This window comes from Podospora pseudoanserina, chromosome 5 (assembly GCF_035222485.1).
Source record: "Podospora pseudoanserina strain CBS 124.78 chromosome 5, whole genome shotgun sequence".
Lineage (NCBI taxonomy): Eukaryota > Fungi > Ascomycota > Sordariomycetes > Sordariales > Podosporaceae > Podospora > Podospora pseudoanserina.
Genome location: NC_085924.1, coordinates 3,238,839 through 3,266,326, shown reverse-complemented (window position 1 = coordinate 3,266,326; position 27,488 = coordinate 3,238,839). Strand labels below are relative to the sequence as shown.

At 52.7% G+C, this 27,488-nt stretch overlaps 7 protein-coding genes across 7 annotated transcripts; 2 read left to right on the top strand and 5 right to left on the bottom strand.

The window, feature by feature from the left end:
* Positions 1-443: 443 nt before the first annotated feature.
* QC764_0083480 (uncharacterized protein) lies at positions 444-2,586 on the bottom strand. The gene is made up of 4 exons (XM_062940833.1): positions 1,183-2,586; positions 1,098-1,118; positions 623-1,029; positions 444-558 (listed from the first exon to the last, which is right to left on the bottom strand). The coding sequence occupies exons 1-4, from the start codon at positions 2,016-2,018 to the stop codon at positions 521-523; spliced, it is 1,302 nt and encodes a 433-aa protein (XP_062799426.1). The 5' UTR covers positions 2,019-2,586; the 3' UTR covers positions 444-520.
* Positions 2,587-4,158: 1,572 nt separating this feature from the next.
* Positions 4,159-9,268, bottom strand: PMC1_2 (plasma membrane calcium). The gene is made up of 3 exons (XM_062948031.1): positions 8,287-9,268; positions 5,498-8,218; positions 4,159-5,438 (listed from the first exon to the last, which is right to left on the bottom strand). The coding sequence occupies exons 1-3, from the start codon at positions 8,314-8,316 to the stop codon at positions 4,482-4,484; spliced, it is 3,708 nt and encodes a 1,235-aa protein (XP_062799425.1). The 5' UTR covers positions 8,317-9,268; the 3' UTR covers positions 4,159-4,481.
* A 1,713-nt stretch (positions 9,269-10,981) lies between these two features.
* QC764_507755 (uncharacterized protein) lies at positions 10,982-12,001 on the bottom strand (the record flags this gene model as incomplete). Its single annotated transcript, XM_062948030.1, has 1 exon — positions 10,982-12,001. One exon carries the CDS (start codon positions 11,999-12,001, stop codon positions 10,982-10,984), a length of 1,020 nt encoding a protein of 339 aa, XP_062799424.1.
* Positions 12,002-12,876: 875 nt separating this feature from the next.
* Positions 12,877-13,611, top strand: QC764_507753 (uncharacterized protein; the record flags this gene model as incomplete). The annotated part of the gene is made up of 1 exon (XM_062948029.1): positions 12,877-13,611. The coding sequence occupies one exon, from the start codon at positions 12,877-12,879 to the stop codon at positions 13,609-13,611; it is 735 nt and encodes a 244-aa protein (XP_062799423.1).
* Positions 13,612-15,085: 1,474 nt separating this feature from the next.
* QC764_507750 (Type I Iterative PKS) lies at positions 15,086-22,883 on the top strand (the record flags this gene model as incomplete). Its single annotated transcript, XM_062948028.1, is given in 10 exon segments — positions 15,086-16,153; positions 16,208-16,297; positions 16,349-16,472; positions 16,526-16,638; positions 16,700-17,150; positions 17,220-18,674; positions 18,686-20,646; positions 20,698-20,991; positions 21,047-21,462; positions 21,518-22,883. 10 exon segments carry the CDS (start codon positions 15,086-15,088, stop codon positions 22,881-22,883), a joined length of 7,338 nt encoding a protein of 2,445 aa, XP_062799422.1.
* Positions 22,867-24,884, bottom strand: QC764_507741 (uncharacterized protein). Its single transcript, XM_062948027.1, has 3 exons — positions 24,872-24,884; positions 24,135-24,848; positions 22,867-24,060 (listed from the first exon to the last, which is right to left on the bottom strand). Exons 2-3 carry the CDS (start codon positions 24,174-24,176, stop codon positions 23,566-23,568), a joined length of 537 nt encoding a protein of 178 aa, XP_062799421.1. The 5' UTR covers positions 24,177-24,848; positions 24,872-24,884; the 3' UTR covers positions 22,867-23,565.
* Positions 24,885-25,474: 590 nt separating this feature from the next.
* QC764_507730 (uncharacterized protein) lies at positions 25,475-27,332 on the bottom strand (the record flags this gene model as incomplete). Its single annotated transcript, XM_062948026.1, has 4 exons — positions 25,475-26,196; positions 26,255-26,318; positions 26,377-26,556; positions 26,611-27,332. 4 exons carry the CDS (start codon positions 27,330-27,332, stop codon positions 25,513-25,515), a joined length of 1,650 nt encoding a protein of 549 aa, XP_062799420.1. The 3' UTR covers positions 25,475-25,512.
* Between the last annotated feature and the right edge of the window lie 156 nt (positions 27,333-27,488).

Genomic DNA, 27,488 nt, shown 5'->3' with positions numbered 1-27,488 from the left:
GTGAGCTCCATCTTGGCCCTGCATCCGTGAGTTTCTTGAGAACGAGGCTGGCAGAGTCCGGTTGGTCTGGAGTAAGGGCACGGCAAATGCACGTGGTGGCTTTGAAATGGGTGTGTGTAGCGAAAGAGGGTCCTCGAGTTGGGAAGTGATGGGCTTTAACTCACCCGAATGTTCCTCAGCTGAGTGTTTGGCTCTTGGAGCCCTGGCCTGGCATAGCTATCGGATGCGGGTTGAATCCTGGCATGTAACCTTGAGCTGTGGGCGTTCGGAGGTAGAATGGTTGTCTATATGTCAGTGTGTGTGGGGTGGTTGCAATCATGGTAGCGCTCGGTCCAGGCAAGGGACCGCTCCATAGGTACCTCCTCTGGCCGAGGAAGATTGGGACTGGGGAGCATTGCTCCAGTCATTCACACATCTTCACATCCACGCAATCCAGCCACCAATGGGTGATGCAAAAGTCTTGAAACTATGGGTGAGCTTTCTTCTCCCCGGTCACATAAACTTAGATGGCCACTACATCTCACTGGGCCTGAATCCCACCAGGCAACGCACTCAACCCTATCGTCCAGTCTTGTCAGCTCCCACGTCACATCACACACAGTGTCTAAGAAACAAAACTTACACCCCTCGGACTTCTCCTTCACCAACGGCTTCACCTTGCACTTGTTGGCCTTCTTCAAACTCTGCACCTTGATCCCGGGACAATTCGCTGCCGCACAGCCGGCATTCATCGCCTTTTGCAGCTCCTGTCCCTTCCACCCAAAGACGTAATCCGCATGCTGGCTGTAGCCCGAGCGGTCACCAGTCGACAAGACAAACGGCTGAGAGCCGTCGGCAGGCCAGAGCTCAGGGTCGTTGAAGGGGGTGGTGTCCCAGACGATCTCCAACATGACCTGAGGAATCTTGACCGGGTGAGAAGGAGGACAGGCTTCGGCGGTGCGGAAGGCGCTGAATGGTTGGGGTCCCTCGAGGGGGTAGGCGACGTGGGATTTGTGGTCGGGGGTGTCAAGTGTGACGCCGTCCCAGCAGCTTTGGTCTTGTTAGTCGCCGACGCCGAAGCCGGCAAGAGTATCAAAGGGCGTGGAAAGAGGACTCACGTTGGAAACAGGATATTGCTCCTAGTCCCAGCAACAATCATCAGCAAACTTTTCTCTTCCATCTCACCAAAACAAAACCGCTCACCTAATCCCAAAACACTTCCTCTGCGGCAACCCCCAACTATCCACCGCCGGATCCTGACACGGAGGCAGATTATCCCCCTCAAACCCCGGCCCAGTATAACACCTGAAACAAGTCTGCCTGCTCAAATTGAACCCCGTCGTCGGCCTCGCCCTCAACGCCGCATCCCCAAAAAACATCCTAAACCCCGGCTTGAAAGCCTTCACCCCCTGCTCCCCCTGCCCAGGACTGACATAATACGCCGTCAACCCCCCATCCGTCTGCGTGGTAAAGGTATCGTTAAACTGCAGGTTATTCGGAATCTGTTTGACTCGTTTGTAACTACCATTCCGTGCTCTGAAGTACAAGTTGGAAGTCCAGTAGTTGCTAAAGTCGTCGCTGTACGAGCAGCCGGTGCAGGAGGAGCGTTTGGCGATGTCCTTGAGGGGCATGTACGCGTCGAATGCGTCGCCGCCGACGATTTGGTGCTGGTGGGGGGAGGGGACGGCGCGGGGGTTGACGAGGGGGTCGATGCGGTCGATTACGAGCTGGTGGCAGCCGAAGCGGAGCATTGTTGCGCCTGTGCCGTTGAAGGTGGGGAACTCGGCGATGTCGTCGAAGGTGAGGTCGGGGGGTAGGGGGGGGAAGGGGTCGTTGGGGTCGTTGGGGTTTGGTCCGGGTTGGGGGAGGGGGTTGGAGAGGGCTGCTACTCCCAGGAGGGAGAGGGATAGGAGATGGTTCATGATGGTCACCGGGTGGGGCGTCTTTTGCTGCGGAGGGGATGTGAAGAAAGGAAGTGGGAAGCAAACAAGAGGGGCGGCTAAGAGAGGGGATGGATGAAAAGACCAATTTATGTCCATGCACGGGTGGCTAGTTAATATCTGACATGGAGGTTGGAGTCACACGTAGTAGCTACTACCAACATTAACCAAAAGCCATCATGCACAAAGCGATAGTCCCGTCTGTTGGTCCGCCACAAAACTAATGGGTAGTATCTCACAGCTCACCCCTTCTCCTCCATCCACACAGAAAATCTGACATGACTGAACCCCTTCAACCACATGCCTTCCCACGCGGCTCGACCTATCAGACCTCCCTCTCCCCGTACCAAACTCTCTCCCCCTTAGGAAATCTATCCGATTCCGGGCCTCAATGCCCCGAACACATTTCCCATCAACAGATAAATAGCCCCTCACCTGGGTGGTGTGGTAGACGCTTACTCATCTCCTCCTTTTGAGCTACCAGACCCTGCGCCCTCCAATGAAGCCCACATGTGGCTTGTTACACAGCATCCCAACCACATGTTCTCCTCGGCATCTAACGCAGAAGTCTCTGTCGTGAAAAAAGAGTCTCGGCAATCAGCCTTGGTATCGGAACGGGGCGTCTGTTGTTGGGTCGTAGTGTGGGGTTCTAGATTCTAGATGGCAGGACTTGCGAGTTTCCTCATGTGGGAGGGGGAAAGATCTGCCTAGCTAAATTGCCGGGGGGTTGCTGACTTGTCTGCCGATTGTGCTGCCTTCAAGACTGAGAAGGTAAGAATTGCAACTCTGCGGAATGTCTTGAGACTTCTAGCTCTCTAATGAGAATGGAAAATTAAACCCCACGTAGTTCCGTTCGTCGGCAGCTGTCACGTGCCTCAGCGTCCATAGTTCACATCTCGTTCGTCTGCTGTACCGTGAGCCGCTCGCACCTGCCCTCCCAGAGCAACAGGCACGAGCAACGCACAAGGGCCGAGTGTCGGCAGGAGCAGACATCGAAGCCACCCAACGGCTGCTTGATCAAGTGGTAAGGGGCTCACCTATACAGATTATGCTACGCCTAAGAAGTGGATCCGACAATGGGCTCGAGATTTCCGGTTCGATCATCTTTCTGCTCAAAGTTTTCCTTCTTTCTTCCGAACCGCAGAAGCCTCAATACTCCAGCCACCAGGACAATCTCACCCAATGAATTACAAAAGTGCACCTTCTCCGTGCCCGGCTTCCGTATCACCAACAACATGATGGTCATCCCCCTTTCCCCAAACAGCAAGCGCCGCTCGCCTCGCCCGGGGCGGGGGGCATCAACGCCTTATCAAAGCCTCGGACAAAAAGACAGCCCAGCACCCTAATGACGTCTGAGCAGGCGTATACCATCAATTATAAAAAGCAAGACCTTTCTCCCAAAACCCAAACTCATTCTCTCCTTCGTATCTCCAATCAGCTTCCAAACCTCCTTCAACACATTCCCAACCAGAGTAATAGCAGTATCCAAAAGTCACCATGCAACTACTACCACCACCCCACACCCACTTGTGTTGAGTACTGACCGTGGCAGGTGCTCCACCGGAAAGTTCACCACAGCCGTAACCAACCCGGACGGGTCCACAAAAGAGGTCGCAGCCTACAGGGCGGTCGACTGCGGGAAGAGAACATGCGCGGGTAGCATCAAGTACGATCCTACCGCCAGATAGGACTGAGGTCAACAGCACAGGAACGGTTAGAGTGTTGGTATGCGGGATGCTGTTATCCCAAGCAACAAAGGATGCCAAGTTCAGTAGCGTTCCACGAGGGCCTTTCAAATTATTCCAATCTCTCACACCCAGCGCCTTGAACATCATCCCAGCAAGGAAGAATAAACCCATCAAACGGAACAAAACATTCTACCTGGGCGACAAAATTAGTTGTGCAATAGCACTTCTAACCTTCCGCAATATAACCACTCCCAACCACACTATCAAACCTCTTAATAACCTGGAAAACAACAAAAGTTTGTGTAGAAACTTTGACGGACTTCTTCGTTATCCTGTGAGTTTTCTAGATTTTAACTCCACAAACAAGTGGTTTTTTTTCGGGGCCGTTGAATGTAGAAGCTCACCGAGTCACCTTTGGATTGTCACAAGTAATTTCGTCACCGACGTGGCATCTCACTACCCACCATCACATCACCAAGTAAAACTTCTTTTCACTCATTATATTCATATTCTCATTCCTTCCCATCCCATCCCATCCCACCCACCACAAAGATACCAATCCGCTGGCGCTACACAAGAAAAGAAGCGTCAAAAGCGACGTCATTAAAAGAAGCCGTACTACCATCAAGTACCTATAAAACAGCTGCGGCCAGATTCATCTCTCCCTCATCCGGCAACCCACATCGCAAAAGCAACGAAAAAAAACCAGGGGTATCCGTATGTATGTGTTCCCAACAACAAATCCTGCTAAGCCCATGTCAACCAAAAACAAAACTTCATCCCGAGTCCGTATCTTTTTTTCGCACGCAACACAAAAACCCCGCCATTATCGAAACCCCTTGGCTCAGGAGGCATCCCCAAACTTGTAGTCCACCTAGGCCTTCTTTGCAACCCCTCCTGTGCCATTCACTGGCGCAGCCCCCTCGGGAGCAACATTGGTGGTGCTCCCTCCGGCAACCTTGTCCTTGACTTGCGTCTTCTTGTCGTGCATGTACTCTCTGAAACCCCGGCGAATATGTGTCGAGGCCCGCTTGCCGCGAATACTAGTCAGCGTCCTCAATGGCGGGCCAAAACGTTCGCTCTCGCTATCCGTCGCGAGATCCTTTGATTTCTGCGCTTCAGCATCCTCCGACGTCTTCTCCAAGTTATCCTTCTTCCTGCTCTTGCGGAGACGGAGCTTGGGGAACTTGATGTGAGGAGTCAAGGCGGCGGCCCACGCATCAGGGAACTTGCGAATCAGGATACCCCAGGGGACGGAGATGGCACCCAGTCCAATAGAAATACCCCACTCCTTTCCGGTGAGAGGACGGATTCCAAAGGCGGCACCGCCCACGAAGATGATGAGGACCTGGCCACCGATCATGATCAGATTGATAACGATGTAAAACCGGTTGCGAGTAATGCCTTCAAAAATGTTGATGTGGTTATCAAGACGGCGGCTGTTGAGCTGGTTGAAGATCTGGAGCCAGACAAACGTGTTGAACACGAGGGTCTTCATGTGCTCTTGCTGATCGAGGTTGGTCATATCGTAGCCCATCAACGTGGGACCGGCAAAATGCAGGACGAGCGTAATGGCGAGCTGGCAGATGGCTTGACCGATGATCATCTTACCCATTCGAGTGTTGATCAGTGGGGCTGTCTTCTTGTCGGGAGCGCGGTTGAGAATTGAATCGGTGGGAGGATCAGTGGCAAGGGCAAGGGCGGCAAACGTGTCCATGATGAGGTTGACCCAAAGAAGTTGAACAGCGTTGAGGACGGATTCCTCCTTGTCGCTGGCAACTGCTGTAACGAAGGTGACGACCACGGCGGTGACGTTGACCGTGAGTTGGAACTTTGGAACATGTCAGCGTTGTTCATCACACAACAGAGACATCAGAGGAGTATACATACCTGCAGGAACTTCTTGACGGCGTCATTGACCGCACGACCCCAGCTGATACCCTTGACAATGGAAGCAAAGTTGTCATCCATGAGGATGATAGCGGCAGCCTCCTTGGCGACTTCAGTACCGGCGATACCCATGGCAAAGCCGATATCAGCCATCTTGAGAGCCGGGGCATCGTTGGTACCGTCGCCAGTGACAGCAACCGTTTCACCGAGATCCTTCAACGTCTTGACCAGAATACGCTTGTCCTCAGGACTGGAACGGGCAAGCACCTCGAGCTTGGGTACGAGCTCCTTCAACTCCTCAGGGGTCTTGCGACGGAAAACGGGGCCCTCCATGGCGATGCCGCCCTCCTTGGGATTGTAAATACCGCATTCCTTGGCGATAGCGCGACCGGTGAGCAGATTGTCGCCTGTGACCATGCGAACCTTGACGTGAGCACGCTTGCAGTCCTCGATAGCCTTCTTGACGGTGGGTCTCAGGGGGTCCTTGATGCCAAAGATGGCAAGGAGCGTCATGTCCTTGTGAACCTTGTCGAACTCAGCCGCTGTGAGCTCCGTCTGCCCAGCCAATTCCGGGGGCGGCCAGGACTCAAAGTCGCGGTACGAGGATCCAATTGTGCGGAGGGTTTGGCCGGCATATGAAGTGATGGTCTCGGCGAACATTTCGCGGTCGTCTTCCGTCATGTCCACGGCGGAAAGCTCCTCAGAACTGGCATCGGCGATAACCTTGGAGCACTTGCCCAACAGAATCTCGGAGGCACCCTTGACGTATGCGCGGAACCTGCCGTCGGGGAGCTTGACGACGGTTGCCATGTACTTGACAGCCGAATCGAAAGGGACAACCTGGACAACGTTGGAATTGGCCCGCTCCTCCTGGACAGGGGCGGAGCCGAGGTGATCCCGACTGAGGACAAGCAGCGCAACTTCCGTCTTGGACCCAACAAATGTCTTCTCGCCTTCAGATTCGCCCTCAAAAGCAGTCGAGTTGACAGCGTTTGCCTGCACAAGAAGCCTCTTGACCGTGTTGCTCAAGCCCTGGGTGAATTCGGTAATCGAAACGTTGGGAACCGTGCTGGCAGCGGACTTTTCGGTCTTGATGCCAGGGTCGTCATCCAGAGGGGCGTCGGTCCCGCCAAAGCTGATACTTTTGCCAAGTGTTGTCGCTACCACTGTCATCTTGTTTTGTGTGAGAGTACCGGTCTTGTCGGAGCATACTGTCGTCGCATTGCCCATCGTCTCACAAGCCTTCAAGACGCGCACCAAGTTGTTGTCGCGCATCATCCTGGTGGTGGCAAAAGCAAGCGCCAGGGTGACAGCCAGTGGCAGACCCTCGGGAACAGCAACGACGACGACCGTCACAGCAGTGATGAAGAGCCGGAGGAAGGTCTGGCCCTTTTGGTCAGGTGTATCCTGGCTGCCCGGGAGGGAGGCAAGAAACTTGATGAAAAGAACGACGAACAAGAGCAAAGCAGCACCACCACCAAACTTGGCAATGCCATCTGCCAGGCGGTTGAGCTTCTTTTGCAAAGGCGTGTCTTCGGTCTCGGTGTGCAAGGACATCATGGTGCGTCCGTAGCAAGAATTGACACCGACAGCTGTGACCAAAAAGGTGCCAGTGCCTTCATTGACCTTGCTGCCGGAGATGATGAATGGGTCGAGCTTCTCGATGTCGTGTGGTGCCTCTTCGCCTCTCGAGATGGCCTCGAGGATCCTGTACACTTCCTCGCCCGAAATCTTTTTCAAGAGATCTGATTCGCCAGTAGCCGAAGACTCGTCGCATTTCACTCCGTGCCCACTGATGAAGATGCCGTCGACCGGCACCATGTCACCTTGACTCAGATGCATGACATCACCCACCACAATATCAAAGACGGAGATCTCGGCAGACTTGCCGGAGCGAATAACCTTGACGGTGCGATCGTTGTGTTTCTTGTTGAGCTTGTTGAATTGCCGTTCCATTTGCCAATCGTTCAACGTACCAACCACCACCACAATGATGATAGCGACCATGATGGCCACACCCTCGACCCATTCGACCTTGGCGCCCTCCTCAGCAGGGGGCTGGCCCGGTGCAACCGGCTCCGGTTCATGAGTGACACCAAAGGTCTGATACAGACCAAGCGCAAGCGATACAACGGCGGCGGCCGTCAGCAAGATCAAGATCTTGTCGTTGTAGGTGATCCAGGCGAGCTGCAGCAGCGATTTGCTCTTCTTCTCTGGCAATCTGTTCTCCTTGAAGATGCGCTTGCGGTCTGCAAAGGCGCCACCGGCATCGTGAGTTGAAGTTGTGGCATTGGCAGCAGCGGCAGCGGCGGCCGGATTGTCGCCCTTGACGGTGGGTTCAGTGTCGCCATGAGATCCATATTTTGGCACGCCCTTGGGCGCGACCTCCTCAAAGGCAACGGACGAGCCCACCGAGGTTTCGTCGACACTCAAACCGCTCTCGCGGTTTGTCTGCAGACCCTTTTCCAACCCAGCCAAACCACCGACGGCAAAGAAAGCATTGAGACTCTTTGGGTTGAAGAACTTGGCGAGATGTCCGGGGGAGTAGGCGAACTTGTTGTTCTCGACAATGAACATGTCCTCGGTGCCCGGGTCGGGCGTCAGGGCGTCTTCGACATCGAGGTGGAATTTTGAGCTTGCTTTGTGGTCGCCATTGCCGGTTGTTGTGGTCGCGGTGCTGGGCGCATCGCGTTCCTTGGTGGCGGGACTCAAGCCGGCCGACTGCAAGCACAGGGTCGGTCAGTGGTCTTGATCACGACGCGCAAAAAAATATTCTACACATAACATACCTCATGTTTTGGTGGATCAGGATCCGCCATTGTTGCTGACGTGTTGAGATAAATGATATGGCGTGGTTGCTCGTCAATTGGGCAAACACATCAATGAAGGAGAGGGTGGTGAAGGTGGGTGGGTGATCTGGGCCCCGCGATGTGTTGTAGGCCGAAGAATTACCAAGTTGGGCTTCGTGTTGCAGTAATGACGCAATGCGTGTTGCCCAGGGGAAACGAAACTGGAGGCTGCAGGAATAAAAAGACAATCAGAGAGAAAGAAGAAGAGAGGCAGCCACGTCCCGTCACGATGCTCGGGGCTCGCACGATGATGGCATGTGGATTTTGCCGGGTGGGCAGATTGTGGAAGGGAACAACAAAAAAACAAGGCACACTCTCCCCAGCCCAGAGGGAGCAGCAGCCGCCGCCCTCCAGCTTGTTCAAGAGATCAGTTGTTGCTGGGCCCTTGTCTTGCGATGAACTGCCCTGCCCCAATTCCCGTCCCTTGGCAGGGACAGACAAGCTCGACAAGCAATGGACCCATGCAACGGCCCCACAGTGTTCAGCACTGGGATGAGCAACGGTGAGCTCTGCCGTCCATTCGTTGCGGCGGTGTGACGGAAGCGCTGACGGTCTACCAATGACGCTGAGAGGCCCAGAGCTGCACAGTGTCTAAGACGGAGCCAAGCAATGTGGCCCGGGAACTTGGCACGATGCAGGACAGCTGTTCTAGACCGACGTGGCCGAATTGGCACTCGAGTTTATTCGAAACTTGGAACTATCCGCTGCTCCGCGCGGTCATCTGAGCGGTATATTTGGCAGTTGACGCCCAACCGTTTATCTTTTATTTCGCGGGGGGCACGACCTGCAGCTCATGTCTGGCCATTTCCATACAAAGCTGGGGAATTGACAGACAGCGCCGCCAACTAAACTGACTAGACGGTGAAGACCCGATCTCGTGGCCCCGAAACAAAACGGTACCCGAATTTAGAAGAGGGGGAGGCCTCGCAAAAAATCAAACGATGGGATTGGGCTCGAGCGACTGAGTGTGGGGCAGCCAATCGAAGTCGTTGAAACAAGCATGCATCTCCGCTCTGCAGATGGATCGTCATCGACTTGACCTCTTCGGAACATGCCGATGGCCAGAGATCTGGTGCCCCTGCCATGCTGAGCTCTGGATGTTTTACTTGCCGTCATGAATCGCACTTGTCGCCTCAGAAAACCGAACGCTTGTGGCTGCTTGCCACGTCTTTGCGACAAAAAAGTTTTTGTTCTGCTGATGAACGACTCTTTGTCACTCGGTCGTGGCTGAGTCTCGCGGGCGATGTTTGCGCGTGTTGTCCGGAGGGCCCAATTCCGCCAACATTTTTGTAGAAGTTGATGGCTGCGCAAAGTGATCCCAATTCGATTCATCCCAATTGGATTCTTCCCGAGGTAAGGTCAGTTTAAGGGAAGACGGAGATGGAGACGAGGACTGTGAGAAAGGCACCGTTTCCATTGGACCGGTGACCGCTGTGAGCTAAGGTATTTTGCCTTGCAGACTGCTTAGCTTATTACGTTTATTTACCTAACCCTTACCACACGACTCAGTCACCAGTGTTTGGCGAAGGCAGATGAACGGGATCAATGACAGCCCGCCTGCCCGTTACAGCCCATTAAATGCTGCCCTTCGCGATGGTTACAGCCGCTGCACTGCTCCGTGTCGTATACTGTACACGCTCACTGTCAGGTTCCCGAGGGACCTGGACGTGTTGTTTCCAAGCAAACTTGGCAGCCATTGTGACAAAAAATAGCGGATGGAATGGAACAATGGTCACCAATTTAGGCTTCAAGAGAATGTGACAGGCGCTCCGAAGCAAAGTTGACATTTGACAGGGAGCCACCTGTGACCTCACAGATGCCGATCGGAACGGACAGTGACGGCAATTGCCCCACTTTTCGCCGGCATTTGCAACGTCTACCGGCATTGGAGTCGGTGTTCACCGGTCTTGATGTTATTGGAGAATATCTACGTGAAACGAGGATAATCAGTCGGAAAAGTCTCGGAAGCCAACGTGGAACATTTCGCCAATCATGTCGTAATACACCTTTATTTGCCAGATTTGCATGGATTTGATATGCCTACCAATTTGTAGTCGAGACAGTCGCACAAAGTGCACAAAGTGCATAATTACTGTGTAACATCATCGCGAACAACTTCGAAACGAACCAATGAGATGTGGTACCAATCAGAGGGAACACTAACTCCCAACTGCATGCATCAAAACATGGGGACATGAGCTGTTACGACACGCTGACGTCCTAGCAACGATGCGACACCGGTATGCCGCGATACACTAATCTGATGCATGCCGCCATGCTACTCCCCCGTTGCATCCGACATGTGCTCTTTGCGAGAATCGGATACTGTCATCAGGCCAACAGCATCAGACAATCCTCCACCACCGCTGCCCGGTTCAGTGACAGCCCAATCCGGCCGTGTTTACACCCCGAGGTAGGTACAAAGCTAAGTCCAGCAATGAGGCTTTTGTATGTCTTAGGCAGGTCATTACAAGATACTACCAACAAGCCCTTGACCTCGCGGCCGAATTCCCCAATGGACCCCCCTACCTCCGCCATCCGGTCGACCAACATGAGGAACCCAACACATTGATGCATCGCTGTTGAATCTCATCAGAGAACTTCCCGAGTTTCCTGTCATCGAAAAGCTGAAAGATCAAGCGGGAAGTAGCCCAAGGCACGAAAGACCTCCACGGCAAACCTCGACACCAAGCCCGACAACATCCTTCTTTCCTCGATCTCGGATGCTAACAGCAACCAAACAGTAACCTCCCCTGTCCTCTCTGACTTTGACCTCGGTCTTAAAATTCCCGCTATGCCACATCCAAAGGCGTACACAATCATCCAACTTGAACACGCCGTCGGGAACGTGCAGTGACGTAGTCCGGAAGCGCAAACAGGGTTGGGGCTGGCGAAGGCGTCGGATGTGTACTCTTTTGTGTTGGGAGGGAAGAAAGATCTGACTTGAAAGAGTTAATAGTCGCTTCTGGCTCTTGAGTAGATTTGCCTGAGTTCCTGTTGACTCGCTTCCTGGCTGGGAAAGTGAAGAGAGACGAGACTGAGGAAGGAGAGGTTGAGATGGGAGAGGAGACTGGGGATACTCGTTGAGAGTCGTCCATTGAGTATTGGGATTGAGATGGGGTGTCGCCACTGTGCTTGCGTGGATAGAGCGCCTCGGGTGCCGCAGGGGGTGTAAGTGGCGCGAGTCCATGGGCAGTTGAGCCATGTCGTAGAGACGCCTCCTTGAGCTGGTTCTGAAGAGATTCGATGTATCCCTGGTTCTTCTGATCTTTCTCGCGCAAGGAAATGATGGTGATATCATACGACTCCATCGATTTCTTGATGCCGCAAGCTCATCCTCGAGGTGCCTCACTTTGCCATCGTTCAGCTTCTTCTCAGCCTTCCACTGGACAAATGACTGATCAGCGGCCTCGGCGAAGTAGGTCGGCCGGCTGCGGCAGAAGTCAACTTGGTATTCGCGTGAAGGTGAAGTATCGGTGACGAATGCTTGACTCTGCATTCGCTGTCTCATGCGGGATGGATCGGGGTGGCGGACCGAAGGCCACCAGCCAAAGTCGAAGATCTTGGTGTCGAAGCAAGCTGGGGCCAAGCCAGTGCGGTGATTAGAGGGATCGGCCAACAAGGTGACTTCTTTGCTGACGTGAAATCTAGACATTATGGCAAGCTAGCTTGCTGACTGATTGAAGTATATTGATGCTGCCGTTGAAAGGGTACGAAACCGAATGGAAAGGTTATGACAGCGACGCTGATAAGCTAGAATGGTAAGTATGCGTTGAGGATGATGATAGTCTGCGATGTCATGCCGAGGATGATGAAGAGTGAGGGGAGAGATGCAAGCAGTGTGAGGAGAGAAAGAGGCTGCTTGGCCGACGGAAAGGGGCACTGGAAGACGTTGGAGCAGCAAGAAGAGATTGAGACAGTGGCAGAAATTTAATCCTATGAGTGCAAACAGTCATCGACAGGAGGGCTGGCACTGGGAGGTTGCCGGGTGTCAGCAATCACTGAGAGCAGACGTGCATCGATACAGATGGGAGCATCTACCTACTGCCTATGGTGGGCGCAGCACCACTGCACGCCCTCTCAATCTTTCACCCTGTCGACATTTCACCCTATCGACCTTCGCCCAGTCAACCTACCTTTTAACCTGTCAACCTCTACTTAACCCTGTTGACCATCGACATTTCACCCCACCACCTACTTGCCCACCACCTTTCCAGCCCCTCCATCGGGTCTCGTCAACCACAACAAGACCTCGACCAGCTTTCCGGTCGATCTTTCCGGCTTGAGCATCCCTATGCTGATATATGTAGAATATAAAAGGTGGTTAGTTCCATCCCCCTCCTATCTGCCATCAGTTCTCCTTTGTTAACCAAACCAGTCAGTAATATCTCCACATCCCGTCGTTGTAACACCATTCGACTTGTTCTGTCACCAAGGCCTCACCGTCTATGATAAGAACCCTTCCAACAGGGAAGTCGCTGAGCTCCCAGTATCTTACCCATCTTGTTGGTCCACTGCCCTATCTTCACCATGGATCAGCTCGCTTTATTGGCAGAACAGGGGATCCAAGAGCTAAGAACCCAAATGAACGACGATAAACTCAGTGTTCTGGAGGTAAAACGAGACTTTGAATTACTTCAAGTCAGGATCAACGGGATGGAAAAGTTGATTGCCCATCGTGAAAGCTCAATCAAGTCGATGGAAACCAGCATCGACTCGCTCAGCACAGGGACCGAGGAGGGGAAAAGAGAGGATATGGCTGGGGTTCCCAAATGTCAGAGCCATCAAGATCCCAAAGGGAGCACCTCAGACTATCATGAACGTCTCGACACTCGCGCTTCGCACACTGTCAGCATGCCAACTCTGACCGAGAGCCTGTTGGCGACTAATCCCAAAGCTCCCTTGGACATCCAGACTAGGATCGATCAGAAAGAGAGCCACACGTCCGCCTCAACCAACACGATCCATAGCTATGGTCCCCCGACCTCGCCAGATACGACTCAAATGTCCAAGACATTCTTCCTAAACCTCTCCGTGAGCGACCCGGATGACGAGGCAGTTGCAATGGTGCTACGATTGTGGAGCGATGAATCCATGAAAAGCCGGATGCTACAACACCAAGTCTCAGAGCTTGTGAAAGCTCTTCAGGAGTCTGAGCGCCAGATTTCCGCTGTTCAGAGCCAAGAGCAGTGCAACGAGGGGCACATCCAGATGTTGCAGGAGCGTATGAGAGGATTCCATGGCCGCATTCCTCACACAGGTTAAATCACCACGATTTGCCGCCGTGGTTACGTCCAACCAGGGAGGTTTACTAGGTACCTACGGGCGTAAGTACCAATAGCGATGGACAGGATGAGAGATGCCAGAACATGAGCCACAGTCAGAGATATCAATGAAAGAATAAATCATTACTGTGCTCAAAACACAAGCTCGGAGAAGCAAATATGGAGGCCAAACAGCATGGATTGCATCAAACAGACGCAGCCTGTGGAATACAAGACAATGGAAACACCCACTGATCACAATCACCATAGTGACCCATCAAAGTGTTGGTCTGTTAGCTCAAATCATGAGATGAGCGATTTACCAGGCACACACAGGTAAGACTCCTGTCAGCTGTATCGAATTATTAATATTACGCCATCATTCCCATTACTGTTAAGTCTCAGCCCCGATATCCGACCATCTCAAGCCTCGGCCCGTCAAGATCGTGATATTTCTTTTCTTTGATAACTCAACAAATCCAACCGACCTCTCTTGATCCTCCACCCACTAGGCAGTCATCAACACAAAACCCTGAGATAAAATAATTCTTCATTCTCTTCTCATCAGCATTCACTGACTTCAATCATTTCTCTACCGTCTCTCTTGGCAAGGTCATGACATCCCTTCTCTCGGTTCGATCGACACCAACCCTGCACCATTCGTACCCACCGTAACACCAAGGGCCCCATTTCCGGAATGTACATGTACGCCTTGCCAAACTTCTGCTCCAGAGTCAAGATGTTGAAAAGCAGCTCCGTTATCAATATCAAGCCAGGTCGAAGTTGCTGATACTATTGGAGAGAAATGAATCAGGATGGCAAATGAGAAAGAGAAAAGCTGTTCGCATAACATGCTGCTACGGGCGCTACTGGTCTTACCTGGGTGCCACAGTACTTAGTGGGACGCAAGGTATTACAAATCACAGGTAACACGAGCCGACAGGAACACAGGTTCTCTACATCTCTGTTGTGAAACCTCAGCATCAAGATAATACAGAAGCTAATTGTTCCTTTTTGGACTAGATCTCCTAAATCCGGAGCCAAAACCTGCGGTCATCATGCAGAATGTCATTAAACCCGTGTTACTCCTCACCTTGGCGACCCAACAACATTTTAGAACATCTGATTGCATTCCATAATGTCAAGATAAAAGGCTAGGGATGTCATGCAGTCCAATCAACGGCCGTCATCGATGTGATAGGCAAGCACATAACCTGCTGACTGCAGAAGAAGTTACCATTAGATCATGAGCTTTTGACATTTCACAAGCTTAGAACTTGTGCCAGCTCTTCAGCCACAGGGACGGACGCCGGCAGATGCGAGGGCACGATGCGCGGCTTCAGTGGCCATGGATGAAAAAGCAGGGACACCCTCGTCAAGACACATATACCGGGGATTCCAAGGTCTTCCTCTTTCAGCTGTGGACGCCAGGCCTTTCCCAACTGCTTCTTGACCAACGCTGTACAGACTTCATCATGACCGACGCCGTCACTAATACCCATCCAGACACAAGGTCTGAAAATGGGAACCTGCTGTTGAGATCCTCAGAAGGCGGGAACACATCCACCACAACCTCCCTAGAAACTGGACCCACCACTCCCCCTTCCTCCAACAGTGACCCTCTTACCTGCCAGGCCCCCATCGCAATCTGCGGCCTCGCCCTCCGCCTCCCAGGCGGAATCAACGACGCCACCTCCTTCTGGGACGCCCTCTACAACGGCCGCGACATGCGCACCCCTACCCCCAAAAGCCGCTTCAACGCCCTCGGCTTCAGCAAAGAACACAGCTCCGTCGGCCTCGTCCCACAACACGGCTACTTCCTCGATCAAGACATCGCCGCTTTTGACACCTCTTTCTTCAGCTGCCGCAAGGCCGAGCTAGAACGAATGGACCCCCAGATTCGCCAGCTCCTCGAAGTGACGAGAGAATGTCTCGAGAACGCGGGGGAGACCCAATACCGAGGCAAGCGAATTGGGTGCTACATTGGGACCTTCGGGGAGGACTGGCTGTTGATGCAAGCCAAGGACAGCTTACAGGGCGGGAGCGGACACAATGTCGGTCATATGGATCTTTTGCTCGCCAACCGGGTGTCCTACGAATTTGGCTTGAGTGGGCCAAGCATGGTTATCAAGACGGGGTGTTCCGCTTCGTTGGTTGCTTTGCACGAGGCATGTCGTGCGTTGCAGGCTGGCGATGCGGATGCTGCTGTTGTTGGTGGGTCAAGCTTGATCTTGACGCCGAAGGGGTACGAGATCTTGACTTCGGAGGGTATCTTCTCGCCTGAAGGATCTTGCAAGCCGTTTGATGCCGCGGCGGATGGGTATGGACGAGCTGAGGGCGTTAATGCTGTGTTTCTCAAGAGACTTGATGATGCGGTTCGGGATGGGAACCCTGTTAGAGCTGTGATCCGGGGGTCTGGGACCAACGCCAACGGTCATAGCCGCGATGGTCTCATCTCTCCGGATAGTGCCACGCAAGCTGCTTTGATCCGGTCTGTGTATGAGTCTACGGGGTTGGATGTCAAAGACACGGGATACATTGAGGTAAGCGAACCCTTTCAGACTCGCATGTGACGATGCTGATCGGTTTTCTTGCAGTGTCATGGAACTGGAACCAAGGAAGGTGACCGCAAAGAAGCCATCGCGGTTGCCGACGTCTTTGGCGGCGCAGGGATTCTAATGGGCTCGGTGAGTGTGCGTCCTGAGAACAACAACGCCTTTTGTTCTGACACTGCCTAGGTCAAAGCAAACGTCGGGCATTCCGGAGGGGCGTCTGGCTTGACGAGCTTGATCAAAGCGGTGTTGACGCTGGAAAAGAAAGTCATCCCGCCCCAGATCAAGTTCCATAACCCCGCTCCGAACAGTAAGATTCTCGGTCAATAGCTTCTCTCTGGTGACGAGACTGACGAAGCATAGTTCCTTTCGAGCAAGGTCGGTTGGAAGTGCCGATGAAGCCAACTCAGTGGCCAGTCGACCGATCAGAACGAATCAGCATCAACTCGTTTGGAATCGGAGGGGCCAACGCTCACGTAAGTGCTATAACTTCCGTGGCAAGCCCTCTTGATCGAGATTCTGATCTTCCATGAACAGGTGATTGTCGAGACAGTCAAAGAATTCTGCCCAAGTCTGGTGGCAAGCCTGATCGATGAAAACGCTCAAGACACCAGTTCCCCCTCGCTTCTCCTAGTCTCCGCCAACTGCCCTTCTTCGCTGAAGCAAAACACCGATAACATCACCAACTACAACCACCAGCACCAAGACAACCTCAAACATCTCAGCTACACTCTAGCCTTACATCGGGAGCATTTGAATCATCGCAGCTTCGTTATTGCTGGAAAGGATGGACCTGAAGAGCCAGTACCAGCCCGTAAAGCAGACGCCCAGCCACCCAAGGTTGTCATGGTTTTCTCCGGACAGGGTGCTCAGTGGCCGCAGATGGGACTAGAGCTACTTAGAGAAGATCCAGAGTTTAGGAACGACATCTCGGTCATGAACGACGTGTTGCAATCCTCGGAGAACCCTCCGGCATGGTCCCTGGAAGGTAAGATCACTGTCCCAGCTGACCCATACCGCTAAGATGGAGAAGGACAACTGACTCCCTGTCGTGTAGATGAGCTCTCGAAGCGGCCAGAGGAATCCCAGATCTACGAAGCTGAATTCTCTCAGCCACTCTGTACAGCGCTGCAACTCGCCCTCGTTCGGTCTCTCGCAGGGAAGGGCATTCACCCGGATGCTGTGATCGGTCACTCCAGCGGAGAAATAGCCGGTGCTTATGCAGCAGGAGTGCTAAGTTTGTCAGAGGCTATCATCATCGCATACTACAGGGGCTTTATCATGAAGGAGAGCGTCCGGCCTGGTGCTATGGCCGCCGTGGGCTTGGGATCAGAAGATGTGACCCTATTCCTGGCTGATGGTGCAACAATTGCAGCAGAAAACAGTCCAAACTCAACAACAATATCCGGCGATATACCTGCTGTTGAGCAGACCATGTCGGCTGTCAGGAACGCATTTCCTGAAGCTTTTTGCAAGAAGCTAGCAGTCAATACGGCCTATCACTCGTCTCACATGAATGAACCCGCTACTCGATATCTGGAGCTTCTTAGACGAGAGCTTCCAAATGCCAACCAACAACGGAAACCAACTATTCCCTGGTACTCAACTGTTTCGGGAGGTCTTCATGAGGACCCCATTGACCTCTCGTACTGGGCAACAAATCTCACCTCCAAAGTCAAGTTCCTTTCTGCGGCAAGATCTGTGATGGAGAGCCTTCCGAACTCCGTTTTCTTGGAGGTTGGACCACACTCTCAACTGAAGGGGCCACTGCGGCAGATTGTCACCCATAAAAACGTTGCGTTCGAATACATCCCTACGGCCATTCGCAAAGAAAACTCCAACAAGACCCTCCTCACAGCCTTGGGCTCCCTTTGGCAGCATGGACTGACCATCGACTTCGCCTCATTTCTCTCTGGCAAAGTCCTCCACGATCTGGCACCATACTCCTGGAACCACTCCACTCGTTACTGGAGCGAAAGCCGGATCAGTAAAGATTGGAGGCAAGCAGAGTTCAGCCGGCATGCCCTTCTCGGCCGCCGCATTGAAGAGAGCTCTGGCCTCGAACCCTCCTGGCGTAATCTTCTCGACGTAGAAGACGAAGAGTGGCTTGCTGACCACAAGGTCAAGGGTGACATTATCTTCCCCTTTGCCGGCTATGTCGCCATGGCGGGTGAAGCAATCCGACAGCTGACGAAAGTTGAGACTGGATACAGCCTGCGGAACATTGTCGTGCACACTGCCTTGCTGCTTCATCGGGGGAAAGCCGCTGAGATTGTGACTTCTCTTCGGCCACAGAGGCTGACGGAAAAAGCAGACTCGGGGTTTTATCACTTTAGCATATCTTCCTTTACGGGATCTGGCTGGATTAAGCACTGTGAAGGCCTGGTAAAGCCGGCGGCCAAGCGCTCAGTGAAGGCCGAGAATGCTCCAACTAGCCTCCCAAGAAAGGTATCCTCCCAAAAGATGTACTCCAGCTTTGGGAGAATCGGTATCGAGTTCGGACCAACGTTCCGTAGGCTCAAGCACATCGAAGCGACACAACACCGTTGGCTGTCGAAGCGAAAGCTTCCATCGACCTAAAACGCACCGAGGTAAACGCTCGAGGTCCTGATAGTAGTCTTGCCCTTCGACTTCGGGGCTTCAAGGTCTCGCGTCTGGACGACGACGAGAAGGTTGATGTCGACAGACACGCAGCTTGTCGCATAACATGGCATTCGCATGTGGACTTTGCCAAAAAGGAGGCTCTCATTATTCCGCCAAATACCCCAGCCACCATGCCTAAGAACAGACTTCTGGTTGAGGAGCTCGCGCTGTTGATGTTACTCGACATGGAAGAGGCATCCCGCGCCATGGAACCAGAGGCTGGACATCTGAAGATGTATAAACTGTGGCTTCAGCGATGTCGCCTCGGGGCACTTGAAGGCGGGTACCCAGTCCTCGGCAGCGAAGCTGTGTTCAATTTCCTCGGCCTAGAGATATATGACCGGAATACCGCCATCAAGAGTCGATTGAGCACACTTCAGGACCGCTCCCCAGAAGACGGTATTTGGAAAGCAATGCAAAGGGTCTACATGAACAGCGAGTGGCTCTTGAAGGAAGACATCACAGCCATTGAGCTTCTCATTCACGACGGTCTACTCAGAGAACTCTACCGAGGCATGACCTTTGACGTTTCCCCTTTCGTCAAGTCTCTCTGTGTGAGCAAACCCGGACTCCGCATCTTAGAAATCGGCGCCGGCACTGGTGGAACCACCTCAGCAATCCTCGAAGGAATCGTGCTCCCAGGTCAAAAGCCCCCTTATGCTCAGTACACCTTTACCGACGTATCCGCAGGCTTCTTTCCTGAAGCTCAAGCCAGGTTCAAGGATCAACCGAACATGGAGTACAAGGTACTTGACGCATCTAGCAATCCTCTAGAGCAGGGCTTTGAGCCTCAAAGCTATGATCTCATCGTGGCCGTCAATGTCATCCATGCGTTGCCCTCGCTGCATGAGTCCCTCTCTGGACTTAAGACTCTCCTACGACCAGGAGGTCAGCTCCTATTGACAGAAATCTGTGGTCACACCTTTGTCCCAGGATTGGTCTTTGGCTATTTTCCCGGCTGGTGGCTGGGGGCAGCTGACGACCGCAAGTGGGCACCGCATGTGTCTGTTGCACGTTGGGACACTGAGCTGCAGGCGGCGGGCTTTTCAGGGGTTACTACCACGGTGCTTGACGCGGCTGAACCTTTCCACATGTGCACCACACTGCTTGCTCAAGCACCCCCAGTACATCAGCTTGCTGAGATCGCTGCTGGAAAGATTGCTCTCCTTCACGACGATCCCGATTCCCCGGTAACCAAGAAGCTCATATACGGCCTTGAGTCTGACCGCTACGAGGTCCTTAAAGTGAAGCTAGGAGAGGAGCTGCCCCCAAACATGCTTGTCATCTCAACACTGGACCACGAGTCGCCCTTTTTCGAGGATATCTCCCCAACCCGATTTCAAGCATTCCAACGCCTCTGCGAGGGGTACAAGTCCGAAGAGCTTCTCTGGCTGATGCCCCTGACGTCCTCCCCTGGATGTGAGAATCCACGCGCAGGCCAGACCCCTGGAGCATTGGGCGTCTTTCGCAATGAAAACTCACTCCCGTTTTTCACACTTGAAATTGCAGACGACGAGCCAGATTTCGCGCGGCTTGTGATAGATGTCTTGAAGAAGATTGTGGAGCGGGACGACGGGCGTCGTGTTGAAGAAGACCGCGTGTTTGTTGTTCGAGGGGGACTGGTGCAAGTACCTCGCTTGGAGTCGATTTCTATCCTTACAGACACAACTACTGAAAGCCATTCGTCTGCTTCAAATACGGATGCCATCGCTAAGCGGCTTGAGTTGGGCCAGGTGGGGGCGCTGTCTTCGCTTCGTTGGAAGACATATCTTGTCGACAGGGACGGTCTTGGCCCTGATGAGGTGGCGCTTGAAACCAAAGCTGTTGGGCTGAATTTCAAGGTAAGTCGTTTGTGCTAGTCTGTCATAAATCCTTTAGCTAACAATCATCAGGATGTCGTGGGTGCCCTAGGGTTGATCGACTTTGGATCCGACGAGATTCCGATTGGCGTCGAAGTGTCAGGTATTATCTCTCAGGTTGGAGCGAACGTCAAGCACCTTGTCGTTGGTGATCGAGTGGCAGGCTTCAACGGAAACGGTTGCTTCTCAACACACGCTGTCCTCCATGGCCTAAACTGTGTGAAAATCCCCGACGACATGCAGTTTGAACAAGCGGCTGCTATTCCTGTAGTCTATAGTACAGTTTTCTATGCCCTCATTGAAGTGGCCCACTTATCAGCCGGTCAGGTAAGTTGTCCCGTTAGACTCAAGCGAGTCGCTCAACATTCCTGACGCTTTATAGACTATACTCATCCACTCCGGATGTGGCGGCGTAGGGCTTGCTGCCATCCAGGTCTGCCAAATGATCGGTGCCGAAGTGTTCGTTACCGTCGGCTCACAAAAAAAGGTCAACTATGCGATGGAGAAGTTTGGACTTGCTCGAGATCAGATCTTCAACTCCCGTGATGATAGCTTTGTTGAGGGAATCATGCGAATGACCAAAGGCCAGGGCGTAGACGTCGTACTAAACTCTCTTTCTGGCCCTCTCCTTCATGCGTCATGGAAATGCGTCGCCGAAATGGGAAAAATGATTGAGCTGGGCAAGTCGGACATCTTAGGACGCGGTACACTTGACATGGAGCCGTTTTTGCAGAACAGATCGTTTGTTTGCGTTGACACAGCAGCGTTGGCGCTGAAAAGACCGGCAATTATGCAGAGGTGAGTCAACCAACTCCAAATAGGCCGAGATCCAATATCTTCTAACAATCATTAGGTCACTCAATCAGGTTTTCCAATGGATGTCTGAAGGGAAACTGAGGATACATGATCGAATCCAGATCTTTGATGCAGACGAGGTGAAAACAGCATACTGTTGGCTTCAAGACGCTGATCACATTGGCAAGGGCGTCGTCAAACTGCCGGACAATCTCGACACAATTATGGCCGCACCGCTGGAGAGAAGAGTCTGCCAATTCGACCCCAATGCTACGTATTTGCTGTCAGGTGGTCTCGGTGGATTGGGAAAGTCGATAGCAACCTGGATGGCGGAGCGAGGTGCTGGGTGCATCATTTTCTTAACCCGAAGCGCAGGCATCAGTCAACAAGACAAGGACTTCATCGTGGAACTGAGAAGCCTCGGGTGCCTTGGCATCCCCGTGGCAGGATGCGTTGACAACATGCAGGATGTCAAGCGTGCTATTGCTCAGGCGCCTACCCCCGTCCGGGGTGTGATGCATCTGGCAATGGTTCAACGAGAAGCTCCAGGAATCACTTTGAGCCATGAAGACTGGCAAGCAGCCGTGGCTCCAAAAGTTGATGGCGCATGGAACCTGCACCATGCTCTCTCTGACATGCCACTCGACTTTTTCTTGATGACAAGCTCAGCTTTGACCATTGCCCATCAACCGGGAGAAAGCAACTATGCAGCGGCCTGCACGTTTCTCGAGTCCTTCTCTCACTATCGGCGAGGGCTCGGTCTGCCATCATCGGTGCTACTGGTTGGTCCGATCTCTGGGGCCGGCTTCATTGAGGAGAATCCGGCAGCGATGAGAAAGGTCCAAGGATCTGGCTTTCATCTCTTGACAGAGAGGGAATTTCTTGATTTCGTGGAGTTCTCAGTACAACATCAAAGACCACAGAGCGGTGGCGATGAGCTCCGGTGCAGCGATGATGGTCACATCGTCATGGCTGTTCGTTCCGAGGTGCCGTTATCAGATCCGAAATGCCGGGCACCTTGGCGACGAGATCCGCTGATGGGGTCACACCACAACATTGTTAGTGAAGCAGAAGCCGGTGTATCAAAAATCGGCACTTCCCTCACCGCGGCCGAAGAGCTGGCTTTTCGGGCTCGTGGCAATCTGACTGTCCTGGAAGAAGCGGGAGCGGCGGATGTTTTCGGTCTGGAGATTGGAAGACGAGTTCGAGCTATCATGATGTCGGACGATCAGGATGTAGATGTTGGGCAGACGCTTCAACAGCTAGGGGTGGATTCTCTGATGGCAGTTGAACTACGTCGTTGGTGGAAACTGACGTTTGGCGTTGAGGTGACGACTTTGGAAATCATGGGTGGTGGCACGTTGCATGATTTGGGCACTGCAACCATCAAGAAGATGAGGAGGTTGATGGACGAGCAAGCTTAATGGGAGGCACCAACATGCTGGTAACTACCTATAATGAAAAAAGTAAAGAACGGTTCGGTTGTCTCGGTATATGTGGCTGCAGCTTCCTGCTTCAGGGCCGCGGACTCTACCAACATCACACGATCCTCTTCACATAAGGTCCCCCATGCTCCATCTCTTACCCCATTTGCCATCTACGCACAGAGGGTTATTACTGCAATTCAACCAACAGCTCTCGTGAATATATTCCTCTCACATTATAGTGCCACAGGCCCACGGAACCAAGCACTGCCTACGCAGCCAGGCAATACCGTCCCAGCCCAGTCCCCCCTTGAACATCACCCATCAGCGCTGACCAAGTAACTGTCAATATCGACACTGCAACCAACAAGAGAACAGTCCACCACCACACAAGCCCCCAATATATCCCCTCCACAATATAGAACCCCCATTCAGTGGGAATGTTGAAGTGATCATGCGCCTGTCCATCCCATCTTAGTTCAGCCCAGAGCTTCTTTGGCAACATCTCGACGACCATCGGTCCCAGGTGGTCCCCAAGATTGAGGAAAGAGTGCATGAAAATATCCTGTGGGATGGGTAAACCTTGAACTCGGGGAGGACAAGGGCGGAAGGCGTACGCCTGCATTAACACCTCTTTCGCTGGAGGAATTGAGTTCACCTCGTAGGTCCCGACGACTTCACCTCACCTTTGGAGAAACAGAAGCTGGAATTTGACGTAGTGCATTGTCTTTGGAACCAGGAATGGGTTCCACGAACTCTTCCTCAACGAGTAATAGGCGTTGCGAAGACTCTGGAACAGTTCCCCGCCACATTCAGTGTTAGTGACCTCTACGTTGGCCAGCCTGCGGTGACGGACTCCACCAAGACTACCCGTGTTGACACATAGCAGGAGAAAACGCTTGGTTCCAGTTGGTATGAACGGGGGCAGAACGCTGTTAACTTCTTCGTCCGACGAACTTGTGTGGGGTGAACGCGGTCCCGAATTTGTGGAGTTAACTTGTGGCAGCTCTGTGTTGGTCGAGGCCTGGCTACTGCTGGATGCTGACGCGCCACCCTGTTCGACTGGTCTCCTGCTGGTAACGGTATGGGCATTTGGGCCGGCAGCCTGGGCCGCAAAATCTATGGCGGCTTGGGGTTGTGACACTGGCACGTGAATATGTAGGCGGTGACCGCACTTCTGGTAGATTTTCATGTTAGGGAGATGTCACCAATATGTCACAGAAGATATGCCTTGTAAGGGGATAGGCTTACACATGTCCATGAGACCTGAGCAATGGCTCGCTGATGGCTCATTTTGAAGCCTATCAGAGATCATATTTCGATGATGCTGCCACAAGGTTCGTGGTGTCTGGAAAGCCTGTACTGTAGGCACGGATATCTGCTGATATCCATGTGGATCTATAGGTTTCGAAGAAGGACGAGCCCTTAGCTCGTCGAGCTTGATCGCGCGTGCTTGGGGAACGCTAGTAGAATATGACTTGGATTCACTCCACTGTTGTTTGCTGGGGTTATTTGCCACGTGGAGTTCTTCAGAAGTAATGTCTTTTCTCGTCTCGATTTGGGAGGGCTGTAGCACTGCCGCCCTATATTTGGCTGGAGCTTGTCCGGAAAAGCTCTTTTCGGAGAATACTGAGGGTTCAATGGTGGATGAGGTGCTGCCCTCAGGGCCTGTCTCGGATTGGGGTCGTTCATTGGTACTCAATTGAGAATCCTTGAGTCTGGCGGGGGGTATGCCACTCTTCGCGTTCGTTTCTGGTTCAAGGGCAGAAGAAGAACCGTAAAAAGGCTCTTGCATCTCCCGGGGGCGCGACAGATTGCCTGACGATGACCGGTAACCGCCGCCGCCATCTCTTGTCTTGATTGTACTCACCGTGTACGTGCAATATGCGCATTGCAAGTGACCGCAGCTTAGGCAGTACGTGTCCAAGGTATAATTGAGGGTGCCTATGTTTGCAAAACCAAAGGCTGATCACAAGGTACGTAGGTACCTGCCTGGCAGTTATGTCGTATGCAAGCCACCCGAGTTCCCTCAAGATAGGCTGGCGTAAGGTAAGCGGTCTATCGGTTCGTCAGAAACTTTTTGGAATCTCTTACAAGCTCAGGGCATTAAGGCAATGCAGATAGTTTCGCCATCAATACGGGTTAAGTGAAGAAGTATGTAGGTATTATGCTATTGACGACTTATACTTAGGTATCGCTTGATGCGCCCGGCTCTTCTGCTTTTTGGAAACTTACGCCAGTTTAACTTAGGAACAGGTCTGTTTGCTTGCTGCCCAGACTGATTTGATAGGGGTGAGCGCGGCGCTTGCAGTATGTGGCTGGGGCGAAGATGACTGGCTCCAGGGAGGTGCCGAACTGAGCCAGGCTCCTCTCGTGCTCATCAGCCACCATGGCAATGCATCCACCAGCTACTGTAGATATTTATTTTTTGGAATGTTCAATCTGCAGCCACATCAGATGTACGTCGAATATTGGTAGGGGGATCTGACCACCTATCGATGCGTCTAATGTAGAGGTTTATATTCCACAACTTAATCATACCGATCGTCGGTCGATGGGATCATATCCTAGGTACTGAAGCTACATTAAATTTCCTTCTGTACCTATTACCGTTTATCCGACTCTCCTATTACTCTGGCCTTGCTTCAACACCTTTCACCCAAAAGTCACCAACAGTAACCGAACTATAAACCCCCAACTTCCAAGGATCTCTCGGGTTGCCAACCTGAAAGTCAAAGTTCCTCAAAACCTCCACAAAGACCTTGTTCAGTTGAACCCAAGCAAGCATCCGCCCCGGGCATTGCCATCTACCATGACCAAAGATGACTTCGATGTGTCGGACCATCAAGCTGCGGTGTTCCGGTCCTCGGGTGTTCTCAATCAACCACCTCTCTGGCCGGAAAACGTCGACGTCATCCCCAAACACCTTTTTGCTTCGTTGAATGGCGAGGTTGTTAGGGAAGATGTCTGTTCCACCAGGGACGTGTATGCCACAAATCATGTCTCCCTCCGCGGGTACTCTCTTGGGGAAGCCGAAAGCAGAGATGGGCATCATGCGGAGGCCCTCGTGGATAACAGCTTGCATGTACGGTAGTTTGAGAGCCTGTTGGTTTGTGATGGGTTCTGAAATGGCTCTGGCCTTGATGGCGGTTGTGATCTCGTCTTTGAGCTTGGAATAGACGAGTGGAGAGGTGATGAGATAGAGGAAGATGGTTCGCATAGGCACGGCAACGGTGTCGGCCCCTGCTATCACGCCGAGGATGACATCAAGCTCGCATTCGCGTGAGGTAAGTCCTTGAGAGATCCAGTCGGCCTGTCATTCTTTTGTCAACCTGCGCTCTTAACCGGTTACCGAAGGGACTTTGACATACCAACATATCGCCCTTCTTGGAGTCGGGATCCCTAAAACGCTTTGAGACCTCTTCTCTCACCAGGCTTTGTTGTTCAGTCTCTGGGTCTTCTTTTTCTTCATCTTTATTCTGGACAGACTTACGAAATGAACTTGCCCAAACCATGATCATCCGTCACCTTCGGCCCAGCCTTGCGAATGAACCACCAGCTGCTCGTAAGCCACCTAAGACTCCCCCAACTTCCAACAGTATGGATGTAAGGCGTAGAATAATCGGACATCTCGAAGAACTTGTGAATATCACTATCCGTCTGAAGGTCTCCCCTGAACCATGTTCGTTAGCTTCCATCATCAACTCTTTCCAAAGACGAAACTTACCATGCCTCACCCATCAAAGCTTCCACCATAACATCCGCACTAAAATATCTCATCACATTCGTCCAGTTAATCTCCCTCCCCTGCTTGACATACTTCTCCCTCAACAACCTCACCAACTCCACCAAATGCTTGTCCACAACTTTATCCATCCACCCCTTATCCTGCCCCTTCCCCCTCCCTTCATACCCCTTAATCAGTTTCGCCTTCCGCACATCATGCTCCGCAGTATCCATCAACGAAACAACCGAGTCCCCCCCATCAACATCAAACCGGATAGTAGTATACCAATCGCTCTTCACATACGGTGACCGCACCCCGTTGATGCGGACAACCTCGTCAAAGTCGCCGACGAGAAGATCGTTCGGGCCGATGCGACAGACAGGGCCGTACTTGTAGGTAAGTTCCTGGAGAGTGCTGAGCATCTTTCCTCGGGCGACACTGCCCACGAACCAGACGTAGGTGAAGTGCGCCAAGAACGGGCCGTTGATGTGTCGGAGTTTGAGATAGGATCGGACATTGGAGATGAGGAGGTAGAGGGCAAGAGGGACCGAGAGGAGGAGGTAAGGGTGGACATCCCAGGCGGCTTGGAGATGCTGGACTGTGGTTGAGAGAAGCGTCATCGTGAGGGAGGAGCGGACTGGCTTCGGTGCCACCGAGACCTCAAAAAGCAAACCAAGCTGTTGTTGTGTGGAAAGAACCAGACTGGGGAGAGCGGGCTTCATCAGGTTTTAAAGGCCCCGAGACCCCTCGTCTCACACATGATGCCCAAATATGTCCCTGTCACAACCTTAGTGCGGGGCAGAGCTCGACAAACAGGTGCTGGGCATGCAGGCATTCTGTGGGCGAATTCTCCGAACCCTGTCTGTTGATAGTTGCCT